This window comes from Pteronotus mesoamericanus, unplaced genomic scaffold, assembly GCF_021234165.1.
Source record: "Pteronotus mesoamericanus isolate MK-2021 breed Mesoamerican mustached bat unplaced genomic scaffold, CSHL_Meso_final scaffold_636, whole genome shotgun sequence".
Classification (NCBI taxonomy): Eukaryota; Metazoa; Chordata; class Mammalia; order Chiroptera; family Mormoopidae; genus Pteronotus; species Pteronotus mesoamericanus.
In genome coordinates, this window is record NW_026555324.1 from 3,122,006 (window position 1) to 3,143,398 (window position 21,393).

At 56.5% G+C, this 21,393-nt stretch overlaps 2 protein-coding genes across 4 annotated transcripts; one reads left to right on the plus strand and one right to left on the minus strand.

The window, feature by feature from the left end:
• Window positions 1-38: 38 nt before the first annotated feature.
• On the minus strand, window positions 39-8,117 carry ODAD3 (outer dynein arm docking complex subunit 3). The gene is made up of 13 exons (XM_054562035.1): window positions 7,798-8,117; window positions 6,138-6,259; window positions 5,941-6,018; window positions 4,057-4,227; window positions 3,839-3,940; window positions 3,617-3,742; window positions 3,297-3,419; window positions 2,935-3,087; window positions 1,855-2,015; window positions 1,549-1,774; window positions 904-1,059; window positions 455-539; window positions 39-248 (listed from the first exon to the last, which is right to left on the minus strand). Exons 1-13 carry the CDS (start codon window positions 8,036-8,038, stop codon window positions 133-135), a joined length of 1,860 nt encoding a protein of 619 aa, XP_054418010.1. The 5' UTR covers window positions 8,039-8,117; the 3' UTR covers window positions 39-132.
• Window positions 8,118-8,593: 476 nt separating this feature from the next.
• On the plus strand, window positions 8,594-19,586 carry PRKCSH (PRKCSH beta subunit of glucosidase II). 3 transcript variants are annotated; one of them, XM_054562032.1, is made up of 18 exons: window positions 8,594-8,673; window positions 9,063-9,160; window positions 9,384-9,500; window positions 10,038-10,133; window positions 10,231-10,288; window positions 11,138-11,255; window positions 12,679-12,808; window positions 15,115-15,199; window positions 16,028-16,106; window positions 16,828-16,914; window positions 17,181-17,357; window positions 17,425-17,521; window positions 17,949-18,018; window positions 18,264-18,353; window positions 18,587-18,661; window positions 18,750-18,849; window positions 18,945-19,121; window positions 19,258-19,586. In XM_054562032.1, the coding sequence occupies exons 2-17, from the start codon at window positions 9,085-9,087 to the stop codon at window positions 19,089-19,091; spliced, it is 1,602 nt and encodes a 533-aa protein (XP_054418007.1). In that variant the 5' UTR covers window positions 8,594-8,673; window positions 9,063-9,084; the 3' UTR covers window positions 19,092-19,121; window positions 19,258-19,586. The 3 variants fall into 3 exon arrangements, with proteins under 3 accessions (XP_054418007.1, XP_054418009.1, XP_054418008.1); XM_054562034.1 differs by having other exon boundaries at window positions 8,598-8,677; XM_054562033.1 differs by lacking the exon at window positions 8,594-8,673 and having other exon boundaries at window positions 8,685-9,160; window positions 17,181-17,336.
• Window positions 19,587-21,393: the final 1,807 nt, after the last annotated feature.

Genomic DNA, 21,393 nt, shown 5'->3' on the forward strand with positions numbered 1-21,393 from the left:
CTCCAACGGGCCGGCTCTATTCCAGTATCCAGGCCTCGCTCAGCCCTCGAAGGGGCCCTGAGGGCAAATGGCTGTGCCCAGAGGGGTTGGGAGCTCCACTGGTGCCCAGACCAGGAGGGCATAAGGGAGAGTCTAGAGCCTCCGAGTGCGACTGCGCCTCTTGCTGCGAGATTCGACTAATTTCTGGGAACGGATCTTGAGCTCCTCCCGAGTCACCAAGTTGTCTTCGTCCTCGGTCTCCTCTTCATCTATGGAGGTGGGGCAGCGGGAGCAGGGGTGGGGGGGAGGGATAAGGGGATCCAGGTTCCCATCCCTGCCTCAGATTTCCCTGCCCAGCCTTTTACACCTCACCCCACCTTGGCCCTTAGCCCGCTCTCGGACTGCCTCCCACCGACCGTTTCTCTGCTTATGTCCTGGGGCCCCCAGACCCGGTTTTTTTCCTGCCCATACTGACCGAAGAACTTGTCCTTGGGACTGGCAAGGGGCAGGGTGATGCGGGTGTTGTACGTGGGCAGTTTTCCCTCTAGGCTGGAGTAGAACTGGGGAGGAGGGGAGCGGGCAGGAGAGAAGACTGGGTGGGGCAGGGGCTACAGGGAGGCCCTGTTCCCCCTCCTTCCCGCCCCATTCCGAGATATTCGGATTCCATACAGCCCTTAGGCAATCCTGTTTACTTTCCCTGTGGCCCAACGGTGTCACTGGTTCTCAACATGCACCCCAATGCCCAGTCCCCTGTCCTTGTCCTTGCCGCTAAGCCCCCCACTCCCATTCCCAACAGCCCCTGGTCTCTGTGGGCCCGCCCCTCGGCATCGGAGACCAGCCTTCTTCCAGGTCTCCGTGAGTCGTCCCCAGCTCCCTGATGTCAGGCCCCTTCCCCTCAGCCAAGTCCCCTACTTGCATGGTTACCTCTCGATCCGCGATGTGGCGCAGCATCTCTGGCACATCGAGGCCCTCGAGTTGCGCCTGCAGCTTCAGCAGCTTTTCCTCCAACAGGCCCAGCAGATTTGGCAGATAGTCACCTGCCTTGGGATCCAGCTCTTTCCTAGTGGGGCGACCGGCCTCCTGCGGGAGAGGGTGGGGCCTTGTGCGGGTTACACCCAGGGAATGGGCATTTACTCCCAAAGGTCAGGTCTTTATAAAGACCCCCAGACAGAGGTTGTGCTCTTCTCTGTGGCAGGGCCTCCCACAGTCAAGGACCACGCCTGTTGAGGACAGAGCCTGGGAACTGGAACTACAGGACAAGGAGTGCAGGGGAGGTCTTTTTGGGAGGGAGAGCACAGTAACTCGTGAGAAACCACTGCGGGGACCACCTGAAGAAAGGGCACTTGGCTGGGGACAGGACGCCGGCTGCTTCAGGGTTGCAGCAGGGTCTCTGAGGTTTTGGGTCGGGGGACAAGTTGGGACTTTCCTCTGGGGGCGGGACTTGAGGAGGCACAGGTCTCTGAAATCCTGGGCCACTGAAGGAGTAAGGGACTCCCCTGTAGATGGGCCTCTGATGTCTTGGACAAGGCATGGGGTGGGTTCGAGTGGGCTGTGGGGCAGAGACCTCACCTGAGGGGCCGCGTTGCCTCTCAAGTCCTGCGTGGTTCTCAGTGGGGCTTCCTCAGGGAGCTGGCTACCCACTCTGATGTGCTCCAGCTTGCCCACCAGGTGCTCCAGGCCCTCCTTCAGCATTTGCATCGCCCACGCGGCCTGCTCCAGCTGGCCCTGGGCCTTAGCCCTCCGCTGCTCCTCTGCCTTGAGGTTGCCCTGCAACTCCGCCTGCAGCTTCTGTTCACTACAGGGAGCGGAGAGGCAGTTCTGGGACCGCAGTGGCCCCCCAGGTCCCCACCCTTCCCCAGGGACACCTGGCCTCACCTCACCAGCCTGGCCTCCCCCGAATACTTGAGGTCTTCGAGCTCCTGCTGCAATTGCTGCTTCTCTTCCTTCAGCCTCAGCAGCATCTGCTTGTTCTCGCTCTTGAGCGTTTCCAGCTGTGTGAAGGTGTCGCCCTGCGCCAGGAACCGCCGCACCACCGCCTGGGGCCCACCCAACTCCAGTCAGAGCCAGGTCTTGGGCAGGCCCAGGTGTCACCCTCTTCCTTAACCCCAGGGCATGAAGCGCAGGTGGCCTACTCTGGTGACTTGTGCATAGCGATGTTTAGGGACTATGTGAGTAGGACTCAGGGCTGCCTCAAGGGCAGGTAGTCTAGGACAAATAATTTTCCCTGGGCCCTTCTCTCTTTATATCAGGAATTTGAATCAGCCAAAAATATGGTCATTGCTACCTGGTCATGAGGCAGGTAGCAGTGACCATAGCTGCTTTCCCAAATCAAGGTGCCAGCAACATTGTGGGGGCGAATCTTGCCCAGTTGCATGAGGAAATATTGGCCGGCTATGGAAGCGATCTGCCCACCAGGCCAGTTTCTGAAAAGGCGACCAGCTGCAGTGTCTCAGATGACGTCATAGGTCCAAGTCCTAGAACTTCTCAGGGGTCACCCCCTGGGAGGAGTAGCGGGCTGGAGCGTGCCCAAAGAGGGGGAACCAGACTGAGGTCCAGTGGGATCGGTGTTTGCCACCAGGGAAGATAGGGCCTGAGAAAACTTCAAAGAAGACATTGCAAAGATGGGCCCAGAGCAGGGGCTTGGTTTCCCCTGGGCCTAGGGTGGCAGTAGGCAGCTTGCTAGACCCCAGACTATGTTACAGGTGACGGAGACACAGAAGAGGAGGAGTAAAACTCCCAGGTCTCACAGAGCCCACATTCCAAAGAAGTCAGCGTCGCCGGTGTAAGAGTGAACCCAAGAGGGATGGTGGTGAGTACAGACAATTGGTGTGGGTTTTGTCGTCGGGGCAGCAGAAAAACGCGGCGGTAGCTGGAGGAGGAAGGGGTGTCTTAGGAGAGCAGGTGTATGTGCTGAGGAACTGACCCAGGGCGCGGAGGGGTATGGGCAGCACTCACGTGTGTTTCGGCCACCCCCGTGGCATCCTTGACCTTGCCGAAGAGCACCTCCATCTGGTACATGTTCCAGCGCAGCTGCAGCTCCTGCTCCTTGGCCCGCTGGCTGTCCTGGATAATATCCTCAGACTGCAGCAGTAAGTGTTCTCGCTGGGTCTGCTCCGGGTTGAGGTCAGGTCCAGGGTCAGGTTTCAGACAAGGGCTTAGGACAGAGGCCAAGAAAGGGTATCTGGACAAGGGTCAGGGAGTGGGTGGGACCCATTCTGGGAGGCCAGGGCAAAGGCTCAGGCCAGGTAAGGGCAACCAGGCAGGGGTCAGCAGGGGCAGGACAGGGCCTTGGTCCTGGCGTCCCTGGGGGCACCCACCTTGCGCTCCATGCGTTCATTCTGCAGTTTCCTTTCCTCTGCCTGTTTCTTGCACTCACTTACGTAGTGCTCACGCTTCTTGCGCTCTTGGAACACGGTCTCCTCCAGATATTGCAACTGATTCTGAAGGACGGGTAGGGGAAGAGCAGGGCCAGCTGGCATCTACCATGGCTTAGGGCCGCAGCTGTGGGCCCAAATGGGCCAGGCCTCAGGGTCCTAGGAGATAGATGGGAGGGGCTCTGGGACAGGTGGGATTCAGATTCTGGGGCCAGGAGACCATGGCATCTGGGCAGGATCCCCAGGGACCAGTGGGCTGGCACCTTGGCAATGTCTCGGGCATTGAGTGCCTCCTGGTTCACCACATGCAGTTCCTCCAGCTCATGTTTGGTCTTCACCACCTCAGCCTCCATGGAGTCCAGACGGTTCGCTAAATGAAGGCTCTCTTCCTGGGGTGTGAGGAGTGGGGCAGGCCTGTGGCAGCTGTCCTCGGCCAGGCTGGCCCTCCCACTTGCCTCCCCCTCCCCAGCCATTGTGGTCCCCACCTGTAGGTAGGCCTTGAGTTGCAGGTACACACTGGTGATGTGTTCTGCCTCCTCTGCCTTCATCCGGGCCTTCTCCAGACGGTTCTCCAGGTTCCGCAAGGTCTAGGGGGAAGCAAGGCTAGGCTGAGTCCCCCGACTCCTCAATTCCTCTAACCCAGGATTAAGCGCCCCCTCTGCTTCTGCCCACCTCCCACCCCTCCACACCTCACTGACCCCACCTTAGCCACCTCGGTGTTGCCATCTTGCGCCTCTGTCATCTCCAGCTCACGCAGACTGTGCTGTAGCCGGAGCTCCTCCAGCCACTTCTGCCGCAACACCACCTGGTGCCGCAGAGCATTTAGCTGCTTCACTTTCTCACTCAGCTGGTGGTCCAGGTGCTCCAGGGCCTGCTGGAGGGAGGGGAGCCAGAGCAGAGATTTGAACCACCCCCTAGTTCTTCTGCCGGAGCTTCCTTCTCCCATATTTTGGTTCCCATCTCCCATGTGTCTGAGCAGCATCTGACCTGGCTGACCCTCCTCCCATAGCTTTCCTACTTTGGTGGCTTAAGGAAGCCCATTCCCTGGTTTTCCACCCACCTCCCTGTTTGCCCCTTCTTTGTCTCCTTCGCCTTGGAGAGACAGCCCCAGGGTCTTCTCTCCTAGGTCTACACCCATCCCCAGCAAGATCTCCTGTGCAGTCTCAAGGTTTTAAAGATCACCTGCTTATACACTGAAGACACCCACATTTAATCTTCCCCTGAACTGCAGGCTCAGATATCCATATCTACCTGCCTCCCAGGTGTGTCCACAGGCACCTCAAAATCATCGTGGCCAAATCAAGCACTAGATCTTTCTCCAAACCTGCCCTTCTCAAATCTTCCCCATCTCAGCTCTTGGCAGCTCTATTTTTCCAACTGCTCAAGTCCAAAACCTTGACGCCATCGCACCTTCTCTTTTTCCCTCCCTCCTCTATTGAATTTGTTAGTAATTCTGTATTTGTTAGTAATATCAAAGATTCCCCCAGAGCGCTCTTTCTTCCTATTTCCAGCTCTCACCCTAGTGTACCCCACACCGCCTTTCTTCACAGTGACCTCCACCCACCTTCCCCTCTTGCTTTCTCACAGTCCCTTTTCCACTTCCCTGAGTCTTAGGATACAAAGCCTGCGCCCCTCATCGTGGCCAGCAGGCCTGCTGCCAGATTCTGCCGCTGATGACTTCCCTGACCCTGCCTCCAACCGAGCCTCCCTCCCTCACTCCAGTCTAGCCACACTGGCCTCCCCACGTTTCCAACACTTTACACCTGTTCCTACCCCCAGGGGTTTTGCATTTGCTGCTCCCCCTCTCTGGAGTGTTTTCCCCCAGGTCATTTCCTGTCTGGCCCTTTCTCAGCTCTAATAGCACCTCTTAAAGAGGAGGTCTTGGCTGACCTCCCCCCGCCCCCCGCCCCGCCCCGCCCCATCAGTCTATGGTATGAACACCCAAGTCCTGGCCAGGTAGCTCAGTTGGTTAGGGCATCGTCCCAATATGCTAGGGTTGTGGGTTCCATGCCTGGTCAGGGTCTATACAAGAAGCAATCAATGATGCATAAATAAGCGGAACAACAAAATGATGTTTCTCTCTTTCTAAAAAAAAAAAAAAATCAATAAATGAAAATTTAAAAAGTGTGAATCCTCAGTATGACCTCAGCATGGGGACTTGGGTTTGTTGTTGTTTTCCTGCATGATCACCAACACCTAATACCATGCCAGGCACATGATCGGTGTGTGATAAAATTCAAGTGAATAAATGAGTAGCTGCTGGTATGGAGAAAAGACTAGAGAGAGAGGAGCAGGAGGTAGGGAGTCCAGTGGGAGGGGATCCAGGCTGAAAATGAAGGGAGATGGCCCTGGCTGGCATTGTTCAGCGCACTGAGTGCCGGCCTATGAACCAAATGGTCACAGGTTCGATTCCCAGTCAGGGCACATGCCTGGCGAGTGGGCCAGGTCCCCAGTAGGGGGCGTCAAGAGGCAACCACTCATTGATGTTTCTCTCCCGCTTTCCCTCCATTCCCCTCTCTAAAAATAAATAAAAATCTTTTTGAAAAAAATGAAGGGAGACGGCGAGTGGAGTAGGGTTGGCGCAAACCTGGCCTGTCCGGTTCTTCAGGTATGGCTTCTCTGACTTCCATTCCCAAATCAATGCCTGGACCACTTTCTCATCTCCCTGCAAAGAGAGGAGCCCAGTCACCACTAACCAGGCCACCTGTACCTGAGGCAGTGCCCTGCCGCTGGGAATGCTGGCCCTGACCCCTGGAACTGTTTTACCCACTTTGGTACCCTCACCTGGAGCAGGTCCGTCAGCTGAAGCTGCAGCACCCTGGTCTCCTCCTGTAGCTGGTTGATGGTTTCCTGATTCTTCTTGATGTTCCACTGGGTACTCTCATAAAAGGTCTTCCGGTCACCCTCTGGGGTTATGTGACATGGGCAGGTTCAAGCAGAGTGTCATGGGCGATGGGGGAGACTTCCCAGCGGGATGATCTTTTTGTAATCATCAACTTAATGCTATCATAATACTTTGCTTTGAGCATTTGTTACGTGTTGGATGCTAGACTAAGAACTCTCCAGGTATAAAATACTGTGTGGCTATAGGTGAATATCCATATCATGCCCATTTTATAAGCAAGAAGACTGAGGCTTGGGCTTATTAGATTGTTCAAGGTCACAAGCATTCTGACTCCTTTTAACTACTAAGCAAGCTTACCCCCAAACAATGATAAAACAGTAGTAACAGTAATGGTTATTGATTTCCCAGCCTTGGCATGACTGAAACTTGGGATGTACAATTATTTGCTGTGGGGGCTGTCTTGTGCATTGTTGGATGTTGAGCAGTATTCCTGGACTCCACTCTCTAGATGCCAGCAGCCCTGCCCTGATCCACTGCCACCAATAATGTAACGACCAAAAATGTCTCCAGGCTTTGCCAAATGTCTGCTGGGAAGCAAAACCGTCCTCTTCCATTGAGAACCACTCGTTTACAGTTTATAGTGTGTCACTATGTGCCAGGCACTGCTCTAAGCACTTAACACATTTCAACTATCTATGGGGTGATACTGTTATGTTCATTTTACAGATGGTGAAACTGAGAACAATTAGTTTACTCTTAGTCCCCCAATATCAAACCATTAGTATATGCAGAGCCAGGATTTGAACACAGAAAAATGTGTCTCTAAAACTTTTAAAAAAATTCTCTCCCAAGGATATGTTTATTGATTTCAGAGAGAGAGAGAGAGAGACATCAATGTGAGATCTGTTGTCTCCCATATGCACACCCATTGGGGCGCGAACTCTCAACCTAGGTATGTGTCCTGACTGAGGATGGAACCCACAACCTTTTGGTGTATGAACAACGCTCCAACCAACTGAGCTACCCTGCCAGGGCTAGAACCAATGTTTTTCACCACATCATGCAGAAGTATGACCGACATTTACTGGTGCCGGCCTCTCCATGTGCAGCACCCTTCAGGATACAGCTGAGACCCCCCCTCCTGATCCCCTGCCTAGGTGGGGACCTCTCTCCTCACCAAACCAACAGCCTCTCGTTTCTGTGCCTGCTCTCCCCTCAGTGAACGAGAAACAGGACTGGGTCTGTCTTAGTTACCACAAAGGACCTGGCATTCACCAGGTGCTCAATAAATTTATGATGAATGAACGGATGGAGAAAAACTCACCTGGCTCATCTGAGCCATCCTGGCAGTCACAGTAGTCATCGTTAACATACACATTGTGACATACACAAAAGTATGAAATACAGTTTAGTTGGCTCTGGGTCCAGGAAAAAGTTTTATAAGATGAGAAAAACCATGAACAAGCATCAGCTTTTGCCTCCAGACCTAACCACCTGGTTGAATGGTAGTAAAACACACCTGTCACACCGTGTCTAATCAGAGGGCTAGGTGGACAATGTTGACTCCTGACCATTTTATGTCCTTCGGAGCCATCTTACCTAATAGTTGTATCTTCCTTTGTAATTCAGCCACCTGCGTGTGCACAGAGGACTTCCCCACGTTGGCATGGGCGGGTCTCTTCTTGGAATAGAGCGGGGACCAGGCCTGTGCCGCATTCTTGGCCAAAGAGAGGTGGTGTTTGGCCTGAGTTTGACTGCCCCTGGCTTTGGAAGAGGTCGAAAGCTGGTCCTGAGAAGGTACAGCGTTGGCGGAGGCCGCCCTGCACAGAGGAGACGTCATGACTGGGCTGGGGCCAAATGGACGACTAGGGATCGCCCCAGTCCCAGATCCGTCAGTTCGGGTTTCTCTGAATCTGGGAACGCACTTTCCGACGGTTTGGCTGGGTCTCGTAGCATCTCCCAATTGCTAGGTAACCTCCTCCCCTCCTCCCTTCTGCGCTTCCATGGAAACCGTTCAGCACCACTGCTCTCATTGGCTGATGACACGAAGGCGGGGTGGTCCTGACACGGGGCGGAGCAGAGTCGCTCCGACTTTGGAGTCACGTGTTAATCCCTTTTTTTTTTTTTTTTCCCTTTTCTCCTCCCACCCCAAACCCACTTGGTGTTCTCAGGCGTTTTTCAGGAACTTTCCCTTGCGACTGTAGAGCCCGCCACTCCCAAGATGGAGGCACCTTGGGCCGCCATTAAGCGCGAACCTTAAGAAATAGTACCTCTAAGGCGTCAGAGTCCTAGCCAAGATGGCCGTCTAGTTCCGGCACCCCACTGGCCACTCCCAATATGGCGTCTCTGAACCGCCGTTTTGGTGCACAGCGTGTGCCGGAAATAACGTTACTTCCGCCTTTTTTTCTGCCGGAAGAACTGTTGGTTGCTGGGTTAGGGGGGCGCGGTGGATATTGACCTTTGCCCTTGCCTCGTGTAGGTGATGAACTAGCGGGCGGGAGGGCACCCCAATTTTCTGTTGGGGTAGCCTTGAGGGTGTGCGTCGGGAGAGGGGGAGGCTGTTAACCACTTCGGCGTATTGGCGGGAGCTGGGTAGTTCACCACCCCCCCATAGGGAGCGGAGGTTTTGAGATCCCCACCATTGATATGAGCAAAGTGAGACCCTTCCACTAGGCAGGGTTGGAGAGATATCTTCCGATATATTCCCTTATGAGCCTCCATTACCCGGAAGCGATGGAGGAATCCAATTGGCTAGAGGAAGAGGCGCTTTCCTTTGGCTGGAAGTAGCGCTTTGCCGCTGACCAGCCGCCCTTCTTGCAGCGTTGGGGCACAACGCATCTTCCCATCCCCTACTTCCTCCGCAGAATTTTTCCGGCCTCCGGCGAGATGTTACTGTTGCTGCTTCTGCTCCCCGTGTGCTGGGCCGTGGAGGTCAAGCGGCCCCGGGGCGTCCCTCTCACCAGTGAGTCTGCCTCTGGATGTGGGGCGTGGGGGGGCGGGGGTGTTTGGGCGTAGAAGGGGTCTACTGTGGTTCCGTGGTTATACATTTACAGCTTCTGGCCTCAGTTTCCCCAACTCTGGATGGGGAAGGTGGCAATGCTCAGCCAGTGGGTGGAAGCAGAGGTGCCATTAGATTGAGACGGCCTCTTCCTGCTCTGGGCTGATTCTTTTTCCCACGTCCCCAGACCATCATTTCTACGATGAGTCCAAGCCTTTCACTTGCCTGGATGGTTCCTCCACCATCCCTTTTGATCAGGTCAACGATGACTACTGTGACTGCAAGGATGGCTCAGATGAGCCAGGTGAGTTTTTCTCCATCCGTTCATTCATCATAAATTTATTGAGCACCTGGTGAATGCCAGGTCCTTTGTGGTAACTAAGACAGACCCAGTCCTGTTTCTCGTTCACTGAGGGGAGAGCAGGCACAGAAACGAGAGGCTGTTGGTTTGGTGAGGAGAGAGACCCCCACCTAGGCAGGGGATCAGGAGGCGGGGTCTCAGCTGCATCCTAAAGGGTGCTGCACATGGAGAGGCCGGCACCAGTAAGCATCCGGAGGTGGGAGAGAAGGTGGGGACGAAGGGCAAACGGAGACAGAGGTGGAGGTGAGGGAGGGAATGGTTGGTGGCACTGTTCTGAGGGCCTTGGGGAGGAGAGTCAGCAGGGAGCATTGGAGAGTTTTGTTTCAGGCCCTGAAGTGTGCAGCCGTCTCTTTCCCTTACTCAGCAGCGGTTCTGCTTTTCTTGTGCTCTGTGTGCACATGTGTCGGGGGTTCTGTCTGGGTGGATGTGATGGGTAAGGCCCTGGGCACACTCTGAAAATCCCCTTTTTTCTTCCCATAGGCACAGCTGCCTGTAGTAATGGCAGCTTCCACTGCACCAATACTGGCTACAAGCCCCTGTATATCTCCTCCAGATGGGTCAACGATGGAGTGTGTGGTAAATGAGATCCCACTGGATTTGGGGAGAGAGGTGGTGGGTGGAAGGAGGAAGGAGACACTGCTGAGTCTGATGGCGCCCCTGCCTCTGCCCTCAGACTGCTGCGACGGGACGGACGAGTACAATAGTGGGGTCGTCTGTGAGAACACTTGCAAGTACGTGGGTTCCGCCCGCCCCCAGGGCCTTGCCCCACCTGGTGAATCAGGCCCCCTCTCTTTTCTGCTTTTGCTTATGAAGCGCTCACTCTGTGCCAGGTGCCTTGGGAAGGCTCCACCACCAGTTTTCCCTCTGGCCGGGAAGCAGGTACAATCACTTGTGTTCAACAGTTAAGGCGGCTAAAGCTCCGAAAGAATGACTTCCTCAGGGTCACGTAGCTAAGAGATAGGAGAGCTGGGACTCAAACCCAAGTTAGTCTAACTTGAGACTCCATGCTTTTAATTGCTGCACCGTAGAGCAGGACCTGAAAATTGAAACGCCCACAGGCAGGTAATCTAAACAGCAGAAGCAGGCTGAGTGTAAGGCATTACAGAGTGAAGGGGATTGTGGCATCTAAAGGGACAGCTGCCTTTGATTCCTGTTAGTTGATGGCAGGTGACAGGGCCTGATGCATTTTTTAACTAAACCGAAAGTCCTGATATTTATGTAAACTGTCTTGATTGAAGATATTTCATTTAAGTAGAGGGTTGATCGTGCACAACACACTTACCAGCCCGATGGTCCAGGAGTCTGGGACCTCTGTGCTTTCCTCTCCTTGCTCTGCTGGGAGCCAACTTCCAGCTCCACGTCTCGGCACCCCCTAGTCCCTCTCCTGACCCTGAGGGTGATGAACTGCCCGCTATCTCTCTTCCCAAGGACGGGCTCTGAGGCGAAGAGCGCCTGGGGAGCTGGAGGAGGAGGGTTTGCTCTCATCTTTCCCAATATGGGGGCAGCAGGTGGGGTTGAAGAGGCAGATCTAATGGGTCCTAAGTGCCCCCTGGTGGTGCCTGTGTGTCTCCTCACTCCAGAGAGAAGGGCCGCAAAGAAAGAGAGACATTGCAGCAGATGGCAGAGGTTACCCGCGAGGGGTTCCGCCTGAAGAAGATCCTTATTGAGGATTGGAAGAAGGCCCGGGAGGAGAAGCAGGTGAGCAGCCCCGTGGGGCTGACCCAGGACAGTCTGGGCCTGGAGGCCTGGGTTGCCAAGGCTGCGTGGTGTCAACATCTCCCTATAAGTTGTGTTCTAGGGCCAGTTACTCTCTGTGCCTTGATTTACTCATTTGTCCGCTTGTCATTCAGTCATTGGTTAAGCCATTACCAAGTGGACAGGGTCACCACAACCATTGACTAGAGCTTTAGGTGGCAGACTGAAGTGGGCTTGGGGGAGCTCCGCTGCCTCCTGGAACAGGAGGGAGGCCTCTCTGTGTCCCAGGTCTGTGGTTCTGTCGTCTATAAATGGGGCTGATGACTGTGACTGGGGGGAGGGCTCAAGATTGTGTCAGTCAGCAGCAGCTGAGTTAGTTCAATAATAGAGTGAGTGCTTTGGGAGCCGGAAGAGGGCAAACACCCACGAGTGTGTCTCCCTCCCCTGCCTGTCACACCCTTGGCTGTATGATGGGTCACAGTCACCAACAGTGCTCCTGGGCTTTTGCCTGACCCTCTGAGCTCTGCTTCTCTGCCCAGGGAAGGTTCCAGGTCTTTCTCTCCCATCCCCATGGCCTGGCTAGGGAGGTCTCTCCCAAAATCATGGGGCAGTGAGCTCCTTCCTGAGTTCAGGGGATAGTGGGGGAGCTATGTGCTGAGGATGTCTCCAAGTGACTTTTGCCCTCCTGGGGAGTTGGGAGGATCCCAGCAGCTGGCTAGGCTGAGGTGTCAGCCAAGTTCTGGGGAGAAAAGTGATCCTGTGGGTGCTCGGACTAAGACCCCACAGCTTGGGACCCCATTCCTAGGCTGGAGCCTGTCCAGCATACAGAGGCCTAGGATGTGCCATGTACTGGGCATGAGGCTGGAAGCACACCAGGAACTGCCTCAAGGGTACATTGTCTGGTAGGAGGGAGAGACAGACAAAATGATGCCCAGCGTTGCTGGGCACAGAGGAGACTGTTGCCTAGTCCCCTCCTTTTCCTACTGGTCTTGGGGGCAGGAAGCCAGGAGGACTTCCTGGAGGATGAGGCCTCAAAGCTGAAATCTGGAGTAATTCAGAGATAGCCAAGCAGAGTGTTCCAGACAGAAGGAAAGCACGTGTGAAGAACTGAAGACAGAAGGCATTTGGAAGTCCAAATGTTAGGGCAGTTGGGTCCTGGAGCTGAAGATAGCAATGGGGCAGATGGAGCTGGAGAGGCTGCAGGGGCCTGGTCGCACGGGGCCTTGGGACTGCACTAAGGTGTTTGGGTTTCTCTTCAGTGAGCTGCAGGGAACCAAAGCTGGGAGCAGGGGGTGCAGATCCAGGGAGGTGTGAATTTTGGAAAGATCCCATGGCTGCTCTGTGGGGTAGAGGCTGGGGGGTGGCAGTCCGTGCGGAAGAAGGTAGAACAGAAGGAGAGCTGGCTTCTTGCCTTCTGCCCACCCAGCAAAAGCTCACTGAGCTACAGGCTGGAAAGAAGTCCCTGGAGGACCAGGTGGAGACGCTGCGGATGCTGAAGGAGGAGGCTGAGAAGCCAGAGAAGGAGGCCAAAGACCGGCACCAGAAGCTGTGGGAAGGTATGTCACGGGGTGGCCATGACTTGCCCTTGGCTCCCGGCCAGGAAGAGTCTGGGCCCAGGAGACTTGCTTGTCCCCTGTTTGTTTTTCCTGCTGACGTCTTTGGTCAGGGTGCCTCAGTTCCCTGCAGGCCTAGTTGTCTTTGATTCTCTGTTGATTGTTACATTTGACAGTCACTTACGGGACTGACTTGCAGCCAGGATGAGAGGTACTTCTTTAGTTAGGAGAGGCTTTTCCCACCGGCCTGGTGGGATCACTGACACTTGGGATCCCCAAATCCAAGTTCAGGTTGGAACTGAGATTACTTGATAGTTACTTGCGGGGAGTGGGAGGGTGTGGTTCTGCTCTTATGCTCCCCACCTTGGACTTTGATTTCTGTCTTCTTGGTCCCAAAAGTTCTCATCAGAACAGACATCCAAATTTGCCAGGATTGGCAAATTCTTTAGGGCAAAATCAGCATCTGCATCTCTTACCTTCCCAAGGGCCCCTTTGCCCTGGCAGTTCCTACTGTCTTGGGGTTTTTTTGTTTGTTTTTTTTTAAAGATTTTTTTTTTCATTTATTTTGAGAGAGAGGAAGAGAGGGAGAAATAGGGAGAGAAACACCGATGTGTGAGAGAAACGTCAGTCGGTCGCCTCTGGCACACACCCTGACTGGGGAACGGGCCACAACCCAGGCATGTACCCTGACTGGGAGTCAAACCAGCGACACTTCGCTTTGCAGGATGACACTCAACCAACTGAGCCACGCCAGTCAGGGCCTGCCTTGGTTGCTTTTAAGATGACCTTTTTATGCTGTGTTCAGCATTTTCTTCCTGTTGGCAGGTCTTGCCACCATTACGGGAAGTTGGAAGCGTTGGCTTTCATTCTCAGTCTGCTCCGTAGGGGACACACTATGGAAGCAGGATAGAAGGGGGAGGTGGGACAGAAACCCTTTAATCCAGACTAGTAAAGGGACAAAGCACTGCTGGAAGGACTTGGACGTGTGGCTCCAGCTGTTTGTATGGCCAGTAACCAGGAACTGGGCGGGCCCAGTTCCATCTCTGGGCATCTACTGCATTCTTCCTTCACTCGCTCTCCCTGCCCTGATTTCTTATAATCAGTAATTCAGTAGTTTAGCCAACGAGTATTTGCAGAGGTCCTGCTGTGTGCTGGGCATACCCCAGGTGCCAGCAATACAGCATTGAACAAGGTGGAGAAAGCCCCGCCTGCCGTGGGAGCAGCAAGGTGGCTATGTGGCTGGAGGGAGGGAGAGGACCGATGGGCAGGCTGTACAAGGCACTAGGGACCATGGGGAGCACTTGAGCTTTTACTCCAAGTGAAATGGGAGCCATAGAGGATTCTGAGCAGAGGAGGAATGGGAGCCAGGAAAGCAGGGAGGAGCTGATTACGGAGAGGCTCCCTGTCCCCTGAATCCCAGTGGCTTGTTGGGTGGAGGTACCTGCAGGGACCCCCGCTTCCTTCTCTTCAGTGGAGGCCATTTGCCCCCCATTCTCCCCCCACCCCCCGCACCACACAGATAATTGAAGACCTTGGAGACTCTGGCCCCCAGTTATCTCCTCCTCCTGGGTGGTCTTTGGCTGACACCTTCCCTCTCCTTAGAAATCTGCTCAGACCCCTGCTGCCCAAACAGCTGTCCCCACATTTAGCTTTCCCTTCAAATGCCATGAAGCTGGTTTGCCGCTTTCTCTCTCTTCGTCCTGATTGAACCTGGCTTCCTTTACTCTTTGTCCTGGTTTCTGAGGCCGGGATTTCCTGTTTCTTACGTGTGAACGTTCTGTCTCCTTCATGGAAGCCACTGCTCCAGGATGACCATGTTTCTGTTTTCCCGGTGGCCCACGCTCTCCTCCTGCTCAGTGGGCCCGAGACCCTCATGCCTCTTCCGGGCTGGGACCCTGACCTCTAGCGTCCTCTGGCTTTGGTCCCCCACGCCCAAATCCGGCTGTGCCTGAATGTGACTGCCCCTGCACACCCCACAGGGGCCCCAGTCTCCACTCCCTGACTGCCTTCAAGCGGGAGAGTGAGCCTGGTGGGGTGCTTGGGCCTCTCCTCGGGGGGGGCCTCCCAGACATGGCAAACCTGAGGCATGGCCCCCCCAGCCGCCCCTCTCATGGTCTCTGCCAGCCCTCACTCGTTCAGATCCAAGTCCCAGGGCCGCCCTCAGCCGCCCGCCACAGTGGCCTGACTTGGGGCCCCACTGCCCTGCGTAGGGCCAGGCACACGGTTGGCGGAGGGTGGATGTCAGGGTGGGGGAGCCAGGGGTGGGCCTGCGGGCAGAGTGGAGGGTGACAGAGCCGGGCCCTCCACAGAGCAGCAGGCTGCCTCCAAGGCCCAGCGGGAGCAGGAGCTGGTGGCCAGCGCCTTCCAGGAACTGGATGACAACACGGACGGGGTGTGAGTGTGCCCAAGCTGCCGCGCTGCCCGGGCCTGCGGCTCCCCTCTCCCACTTGCCTTTAGAAACCAGCCCCACGCCCACTCCCTTGCCATGGGGCCTGAGCCGGTCCCAGACTCTCTCTAAATGAGCCTTTACTTCCTCATGTGTAAAATGGGTCTAGAACAGGCAGGGGGTTGTGGAGGAGTTGAGGGAAACTGACCTTCAAGGAGTTGAGTGAGGGGATGAGGGATCCCACTACTCTTTCCAAGCCTACCCTGCGGTCAAAGCCGGGACCCCATTCATGCTCCTAAACTTGCTGGCTGATCCCGGGCAGACGGCTCTGTGGAGGGAGGGCTCTCGGGAACCAGGAGGCTGGGCAGGCACCTCAGCAGTGAGGAGCAGGGGGCTTCACAAGAGCCAAGGGAGCGGAATGGGCAGGGTGGGCCATTCCCTGGTTGGCAGCGGTGATGGGTGTGGGACAGAGTGTGGTACCCGGGCCGCCGTGGGTGTGGCCCCCTCTGGGTGGAGGGCACCAGGCAGAGGGCAGCGGGGGTGTGTTGGGGTCTGAGAGTGGAAGGAGGTGGATGCTGCCAATGGGTCAGGAGAACAAGGTCTTGGGGGACACGGAGTCCAGGTGTCTCCTAATCCCACCGCTGTCTCTGTTCCCCTTCTGAGCCCCTTCAGTGTTGTGGAGACTTAAGGAAGGGATAAGAGGCAGGGGACTGCGTTGCAGCCGGCTCCTATTCCTCCCGGCCTTGGGGGCTGGAGGGCGCCCTGACCCTAGAGCGCACCTTCTCCCAGCTTCCTGCTGCTCACCCCTCTGTCAATCTCCACCTGCGCCCCTGCAGGGTCTCAGTGGCTGAGCTGCAGACCCACCCGGAGCTGGACACAGATGGGGACGGGGCGCTGTCGGAAGGGGAAGCCCAGGTACCCCATGCTGCCCATTGGCCTGGGATTCCTCGGGGGGACTGCCCTGGGAGGCTTCAGGGTGGGGGGCGGGGGACAGGCTGGCTGCGGGCTGCTCCCGTGGAAAGCTCCCCGCTGGCCGCTGGCCAGGGCTGCTGGGGCACCTGGCCTCGCCTGAGTGAGCCAGGAAGGCAGCCCCTCAGCGTCCCTTCTCCCTGCCCTTTGGAATCTGGTGGGGTCACGTGGGTGCCACAGAGCATCTGGTCAGGACGGAGCCAGGTTTCCCACTTGTGTGCCCCAACTGGCTCCCACGAGTGTTTGGATCCAGTTTGTACTCCTCACCTTTGTGCTGTTGGCTCTGCACAGTCTGGACCTTGCTCCTTGTTGCTCTGTCCATCACTGTCCCCTGCTGGGTGCCTTCCTGTCCCTCCTGGGTCTCTGCCTTTCCCTCTGAGGGCCTGATGATTTCTGGTGCTCTGGTTCTTTCCCTCTCTCCTTCCCACTCTCCCTCGTCTCTCCAGGAGGCACCCGCCACCCCCCTGGGGAGGGGTGCCTCTTTCCTGCCGGCCTGTGCTGCCCCCTTCTGGCTGCTGTACTCACTCTCGCGGCTCAGGCACAGCCGTGGCAGTCACCTCGCCCACTCCTGGTGCGGCAACCTGAGGCTCCCCCTTACATGTGGCTGGGGCACAAGAGGGGCACCTGGAGGCCCCTATCTTGACACCACCCCAACACACGCACACAGACGCTGCTGGGGGGAGACACACAGATCGACGCTACCTCCTTTCACGACCGCGTCTGGGCTGCCATCAGGGACAAGTACCAGTCCGAGGTCAGTGGGGGAGGGGCAGGGATGCAGTCCTCTGTCCCGCCCCCGGATGCCTCACAAAGGAACTGCCTCCAGTTCTGGCACTGGGCCACCTTGGCCAGCTGGGCACCCCCGCCCCCCTCCCAGCTGTCTGTGCCTCCCTCTGGGCCCCTTAGGGGTGGAGGCAGTGAGGCCACCCTTGGGGCCATGGCTTGAACGTGGACCCAGGCCCCTGGGGGTGGAGGGCGAGCCCTGAGTCCACAGCACCAGGCGCCCTGCACCCCCACCAGGTGCTGCCCCCCACCCCGCCAGTGCCGCCTGTGCCTGACCTGACGGAGTCCAAGGAGGAGCAGCCCCCGGCGCCCTCACAGCCCATGGAGGAGGAAGGGGAAGAGGAAGAAGGGGAGACAGAAGAGGAGGAAGAGGAGGAGGAGGAGGATTTCCAGGTGCAGAGGGAACAACCCAAGGTGTGTGGGGGGGAAGGGGGTGTTGGACTCAGGGTGGGGCCATGCGCTGACTTTGTCCTTTCCCCAGGAGGCCCCACCCCCACTCACGCCCCCCCAGCCGGCCAGCTCCACCAAGGAGGACAAGATGCCGCCCTACGATGAGCAGACGCAGGCCTTCATCGATGGTAATTGCTCACTGGGCCTGGCGGGAGGGAACCCTGCCCATACCTGCCCCTGTAGGCTCCACCTGCTCCCCAGTAAGCCAGAGGGGCTGGGCGTCCTGGGGTGGGTGTCTGGGGCCAGTACCAGCCCCACCAGCCCCACGGGCCCTTCTGGCTCCTCACTGGCTGCTGCTTGTTTATGCCACCCTCATGGGCAGGGAGCAAGTGGCGCCACAGGGACCCTGGCCCTGATCCCTTAGGAGCTGAGATCCTGGGCGATGGGGTGGGTGGGGTCTGCGGCTGGTGAGACCCACAGGGCCTTCCGTGGTGCAGTTCTGCCCAGAGCAGTCCTGCGGGGAAGGGAGGCAGGCGAGTCGGGGCCCTCCTTTCCCGCTTCTTGAATATGGATAGGGGTGCCTCTGACTTTGTCACCCTCTTTGCCCCCCACCAGCCGCCCAGGAGGCCCGCAACAAGTTTGAGGAGGCCGAACGGTCCTTGAAGGACATGGAGGAGTCCATCAGGTATGGCCACCGCAGGGCAGAGCCTCCACCTGCCCCACAGCTGAGCTCCCGCAGGTGGTGGTAATAGGGAGTTGTCGAGGCAACCGCTGCTACCAAGGCTCAGCAGTGGCTCCTCAGGGGAGGGTCCCCAAGCGGCAGGAACGGGAGCCCATCCCCCAGGTGGCCCTCCATTAATCACTTCCAGCTTTGTCCTAAGTCAGTCTGCCAACTGGGCTGCCCCTTCACCGCCTGGCCTTCCCTTGCAGGAACCTGGAGCAGGAGATTTCCTTTGATTTCGGCCCCAACGGGGAGTTTGCTTACCTGTACAGCCAGTGCTACGAGCTCACCACCAATGAGTGTGTTCCCCTGCTCCCCCTGCCCCAGGGCGGGTGGGCAGGCCAGTGAACTTGGAGGGTCTGAGCCAGAGCAAGGTCATGGGAGTGAGGGCGGCGGCCTTAAGGGCGATCTGTGCAGGTTTGAGGGCCTGGTGTACACCCCGCACCGCCCCCAACACCGCGTCCGTGTGTGGGGATGTCAGGGAGGTGGGGGTCCTGTGTCTTTCCCACCCACTAGCGCTGTCCTATGACAGGTACATCTACCGGCTCTGTCCCTTCAAGCTTGTCTCACAGAAACCCAAGCTCGGCGGCTCCCCCACCAGCCTCGGGTGAGTGGGCCTAGGCTGAGCCCCCTTCTCCTTGGTACCCCCAAGCCCCCACTAGCGCCCCCCGCCCCAGCACGCCTCTCTCCCACAGCACCTGGGGCTCGTGGGCAGGCCCTGAACATGACAAGTTCAGCGCCATGAAGTACGAACAGGGCACTGGCTGTTGGCAGGGTCCCAACCGCTCCACCACGGTCAGTGGGTCGGGGACAGGGTGGGAGGCTGGGTGGGGGGGCCCACACCTGACTGAGCCCACCTGAGCCCCCACCTGCCCGCCCACCCTCCCCAGGTGCGCCTGTTGTGTGGGAAGGAGACTGTGGTGACCAGCACCACGGAGCCCAGTCGTTGCGAGTACCTCATGGAGCTGATGACACCTGCTGCCTGCCCAGAGCCACCCCCCGAACCACCTGCAGACAATGACCACGATGAGCTCTAGCCCTGCGAGCTCCAGCCCGACCCAGCTGAGGTGGGCAGGGAAGCGGGTCTCTGCTGCCTGGACTTGGGTGTGCAGTAGCGTCTAGGTAAAACAGACCTAGGTTGGTGCCACCTCTTCCTCACCTGTGTCCCTTCATCTTTCTCGTTGGGCCTTTCACTGACCCCAGAACCTCAAGACACAGAACCAGCTCCCAGTGGTGCTGCCTGCCCGCCCCGCCGTCTGGATGAAGGCCTGCCCCTCCAAGTCTCCTTGTCCCGCCCCACACGCAGGAACCATGAGGGGCTCCTTGCCCTGCTCGCAGGCGTCAGGTGGGGGCAGAGCCATTTCCAAAGCCACCTCAGTGGCCCCCGAAGATAGACTAAAGGAGTGCACCGTCCCCAGGCCCCCGGCCTAGTGACCCACTGCCTGCCCCACCCTGCCCCCTGCCCAGGGCATCTGCCTCCCCTGCTGGTGGGGATGGTGAATCAACTGTGACCTTGAAACAATAAAAGATACCCCCAAACCATTTGTGTCTGCCTTGCTTTGCTTGCGCTAAGGGTGGGCATAGGGCAGAACGCAGGGGCAACAGCTGTCTACACATCCTGGGCGACAGCAAAGTCCAGACTAAGAAACGGCCTCCCACCCATCCCAGAGTCCCAGCGGTGTCGTGGGTAGGCCATGCGACTGGCGGTGAGACTCAGGCCCAGAGGACAGCAGCCTGAGCAAGGCCGCACAGCCAGGTGCACGCACTCCAGCGCTCCCTGCCCGCCGGTGCAGACACCCAACTGCGGCTGTAAGATTCTGAACTTTTATTTTCTGGCATGAAAAGTACAAATAATTAAACAATTCCATGTAAAAGTCTGTTACCGCGGCCAGGCCTGTAATCCGGTAATAAATAGTCTAAACGCAACGCAAAGTGTTCTTGTTGGGTTTTGGGGTTTTTTTGTCCTTTTTTTTCTTTTTCCTTTTTTTTTTTTTTTTTTTGCAGTTCTTTATCATCTCCAACATATGGACTCTGTCGTGATGTGAAACCTTCCGAATAAATAACAGGATGATGAAGGGAGGGCTTGAGGGGCTGAGCCTCCTCCCCTTGGGCCCTGCCCCTGCCTCCCAGGGACACGGAAGACCCCAGGCCCCCACCCCTGGGCTGGCCTCCTGGTGGGGGCCTGGCTGGCTGGGCTGAGTTCTGTGTTTTAGAAAAAGAAGTGCCCTCCCACTCTTGGGGGAAGCAGGGGCCTAGGCCTCAGTGGGGGGGTTTGGGGAGGTGCCCTCTCCAGAACCCAGCCCCCCCAGGGTGGGGGACAAACCCAGCCCTTATTGCTCACAGATGCCCCCGGCACGCTGCCCACGTGTCCCCGCGTGCAAGGAGGGCAGAGGGGAGAAGCCCCAAGAAACAGAGGGAGAGGGAGGGACCCACTGGGGGTCCTGCCCTGCTGGAGGGGAGTGGGGAGATCAGGAGGACTTAAAAACCACAAGAATAAATAGGTTCATGTATCAAGAACAAGCTAGGGTTTTCACCAGCTAAATAGGACTGAAAAAATTCTCAAGACAAGCAAAAATAATCCCATTGAGACCGGGCGTCGCTGGCCACATGGAGGACTGCCCCGAAGAGCACACATGCCCCCCTGGTGCCGCTCGGCTACCGTTACTGTTATTAATAATTATTACTTTAATGATTCCACTTCCCCTTTTATAAATAAATTAGGCATAACCACGTCTCAGCAAAACTTAAAGAAACAAAGAGAACATCGTGGTCCCTTTAAACTTGCAAACTGGATGAAGGAACAGAAATATACACAAATGTCCTTACAGGGCAACAAGAATAAATAGTTAACATAGCAATAAGTTAAAACTACAAGAAGCTAAATTCGGCAAAAAAGTACAAGAAAGTTAACTGGTGCCAGTTTATGTCTGGTTTTTTTTTTTTCCTGTTTTTTTTTAAATCTCTTCTGTTTTTTTCTTCCTTTTTTTTTTGTCGCTTTTTTTTTCCTCTTCTGTTTGTGTTTTTTTGTTGCTTTTTTGATTTTTTTTTTCCTTTTGTTCCTTGCAGCAGAAGCTCCACAGACGTTTAATAACAAACACCGGGGAGGGGTGGGGGAGAGAGAGCTGGGCAGTCAGATGGGGCCATGGCCAGACACCAAAGCAGGGACACCGGAGGAAGGTCAACTGAATTTAAAATCGGGGTTTGTAATTTTCAGTTCTTACTGGGCCCACTGTGGCGGGGGGTGGGGGGCTGCAAGGGCTCTGGCCTTTGGCTTCTGTTGGAATTTTTTGTTAACAAAGAATGAAAACTAGGGGGCCGGAAAGTCCAGACAGAAGCCAG

Bases quoted from the DNA above. Each gene is read 5' to 3' on its own strand.
- ODAD3 (XM_054562035.1), bottom strand. From the start codon at position 8,038: ATGACGTCTCCTCTGTGCAGGGCGGCCTCCGCCAACGCTGTACCTTCT. The intron at 4,228-5,940 runs GTTTGCGCCAAC...CCCTCCCTCCAG, and splicing joins TGAAGAACCGGACAGGCCAG to CAGGCCCTGGAGCACCTGGA. The intron at 3,743-3,838 runs GTGGGGACCACA...CTCACACCCCAG, and splicing joins AACTCAAGGCCTACCTACAG to GAAGAGAGCCTTCATTTAGC.
- PRKCSH (XM_054562032.1), top strand. From the start codon at position 9,085: ATGTTACTGTTGCTGCTTCTGCTCCCCGTGTGCTGGGCCGTGGAGGTC. The intron at 12,809-15,114 runs GTATGTCACGGG...GGCCCTCCACAG, and splicing joins GCACCAGAAGCTGTGGGAAG to AGCAGCAGGCTGCCTCCAAG. The intron at 16,915-17,180 runs GTCAGTGGGGGA...CACCCCCACCAG, and splicing joins GGGACAAGTACCAGTCCGAG to GTGCTGCCCCCCACCCCGCC.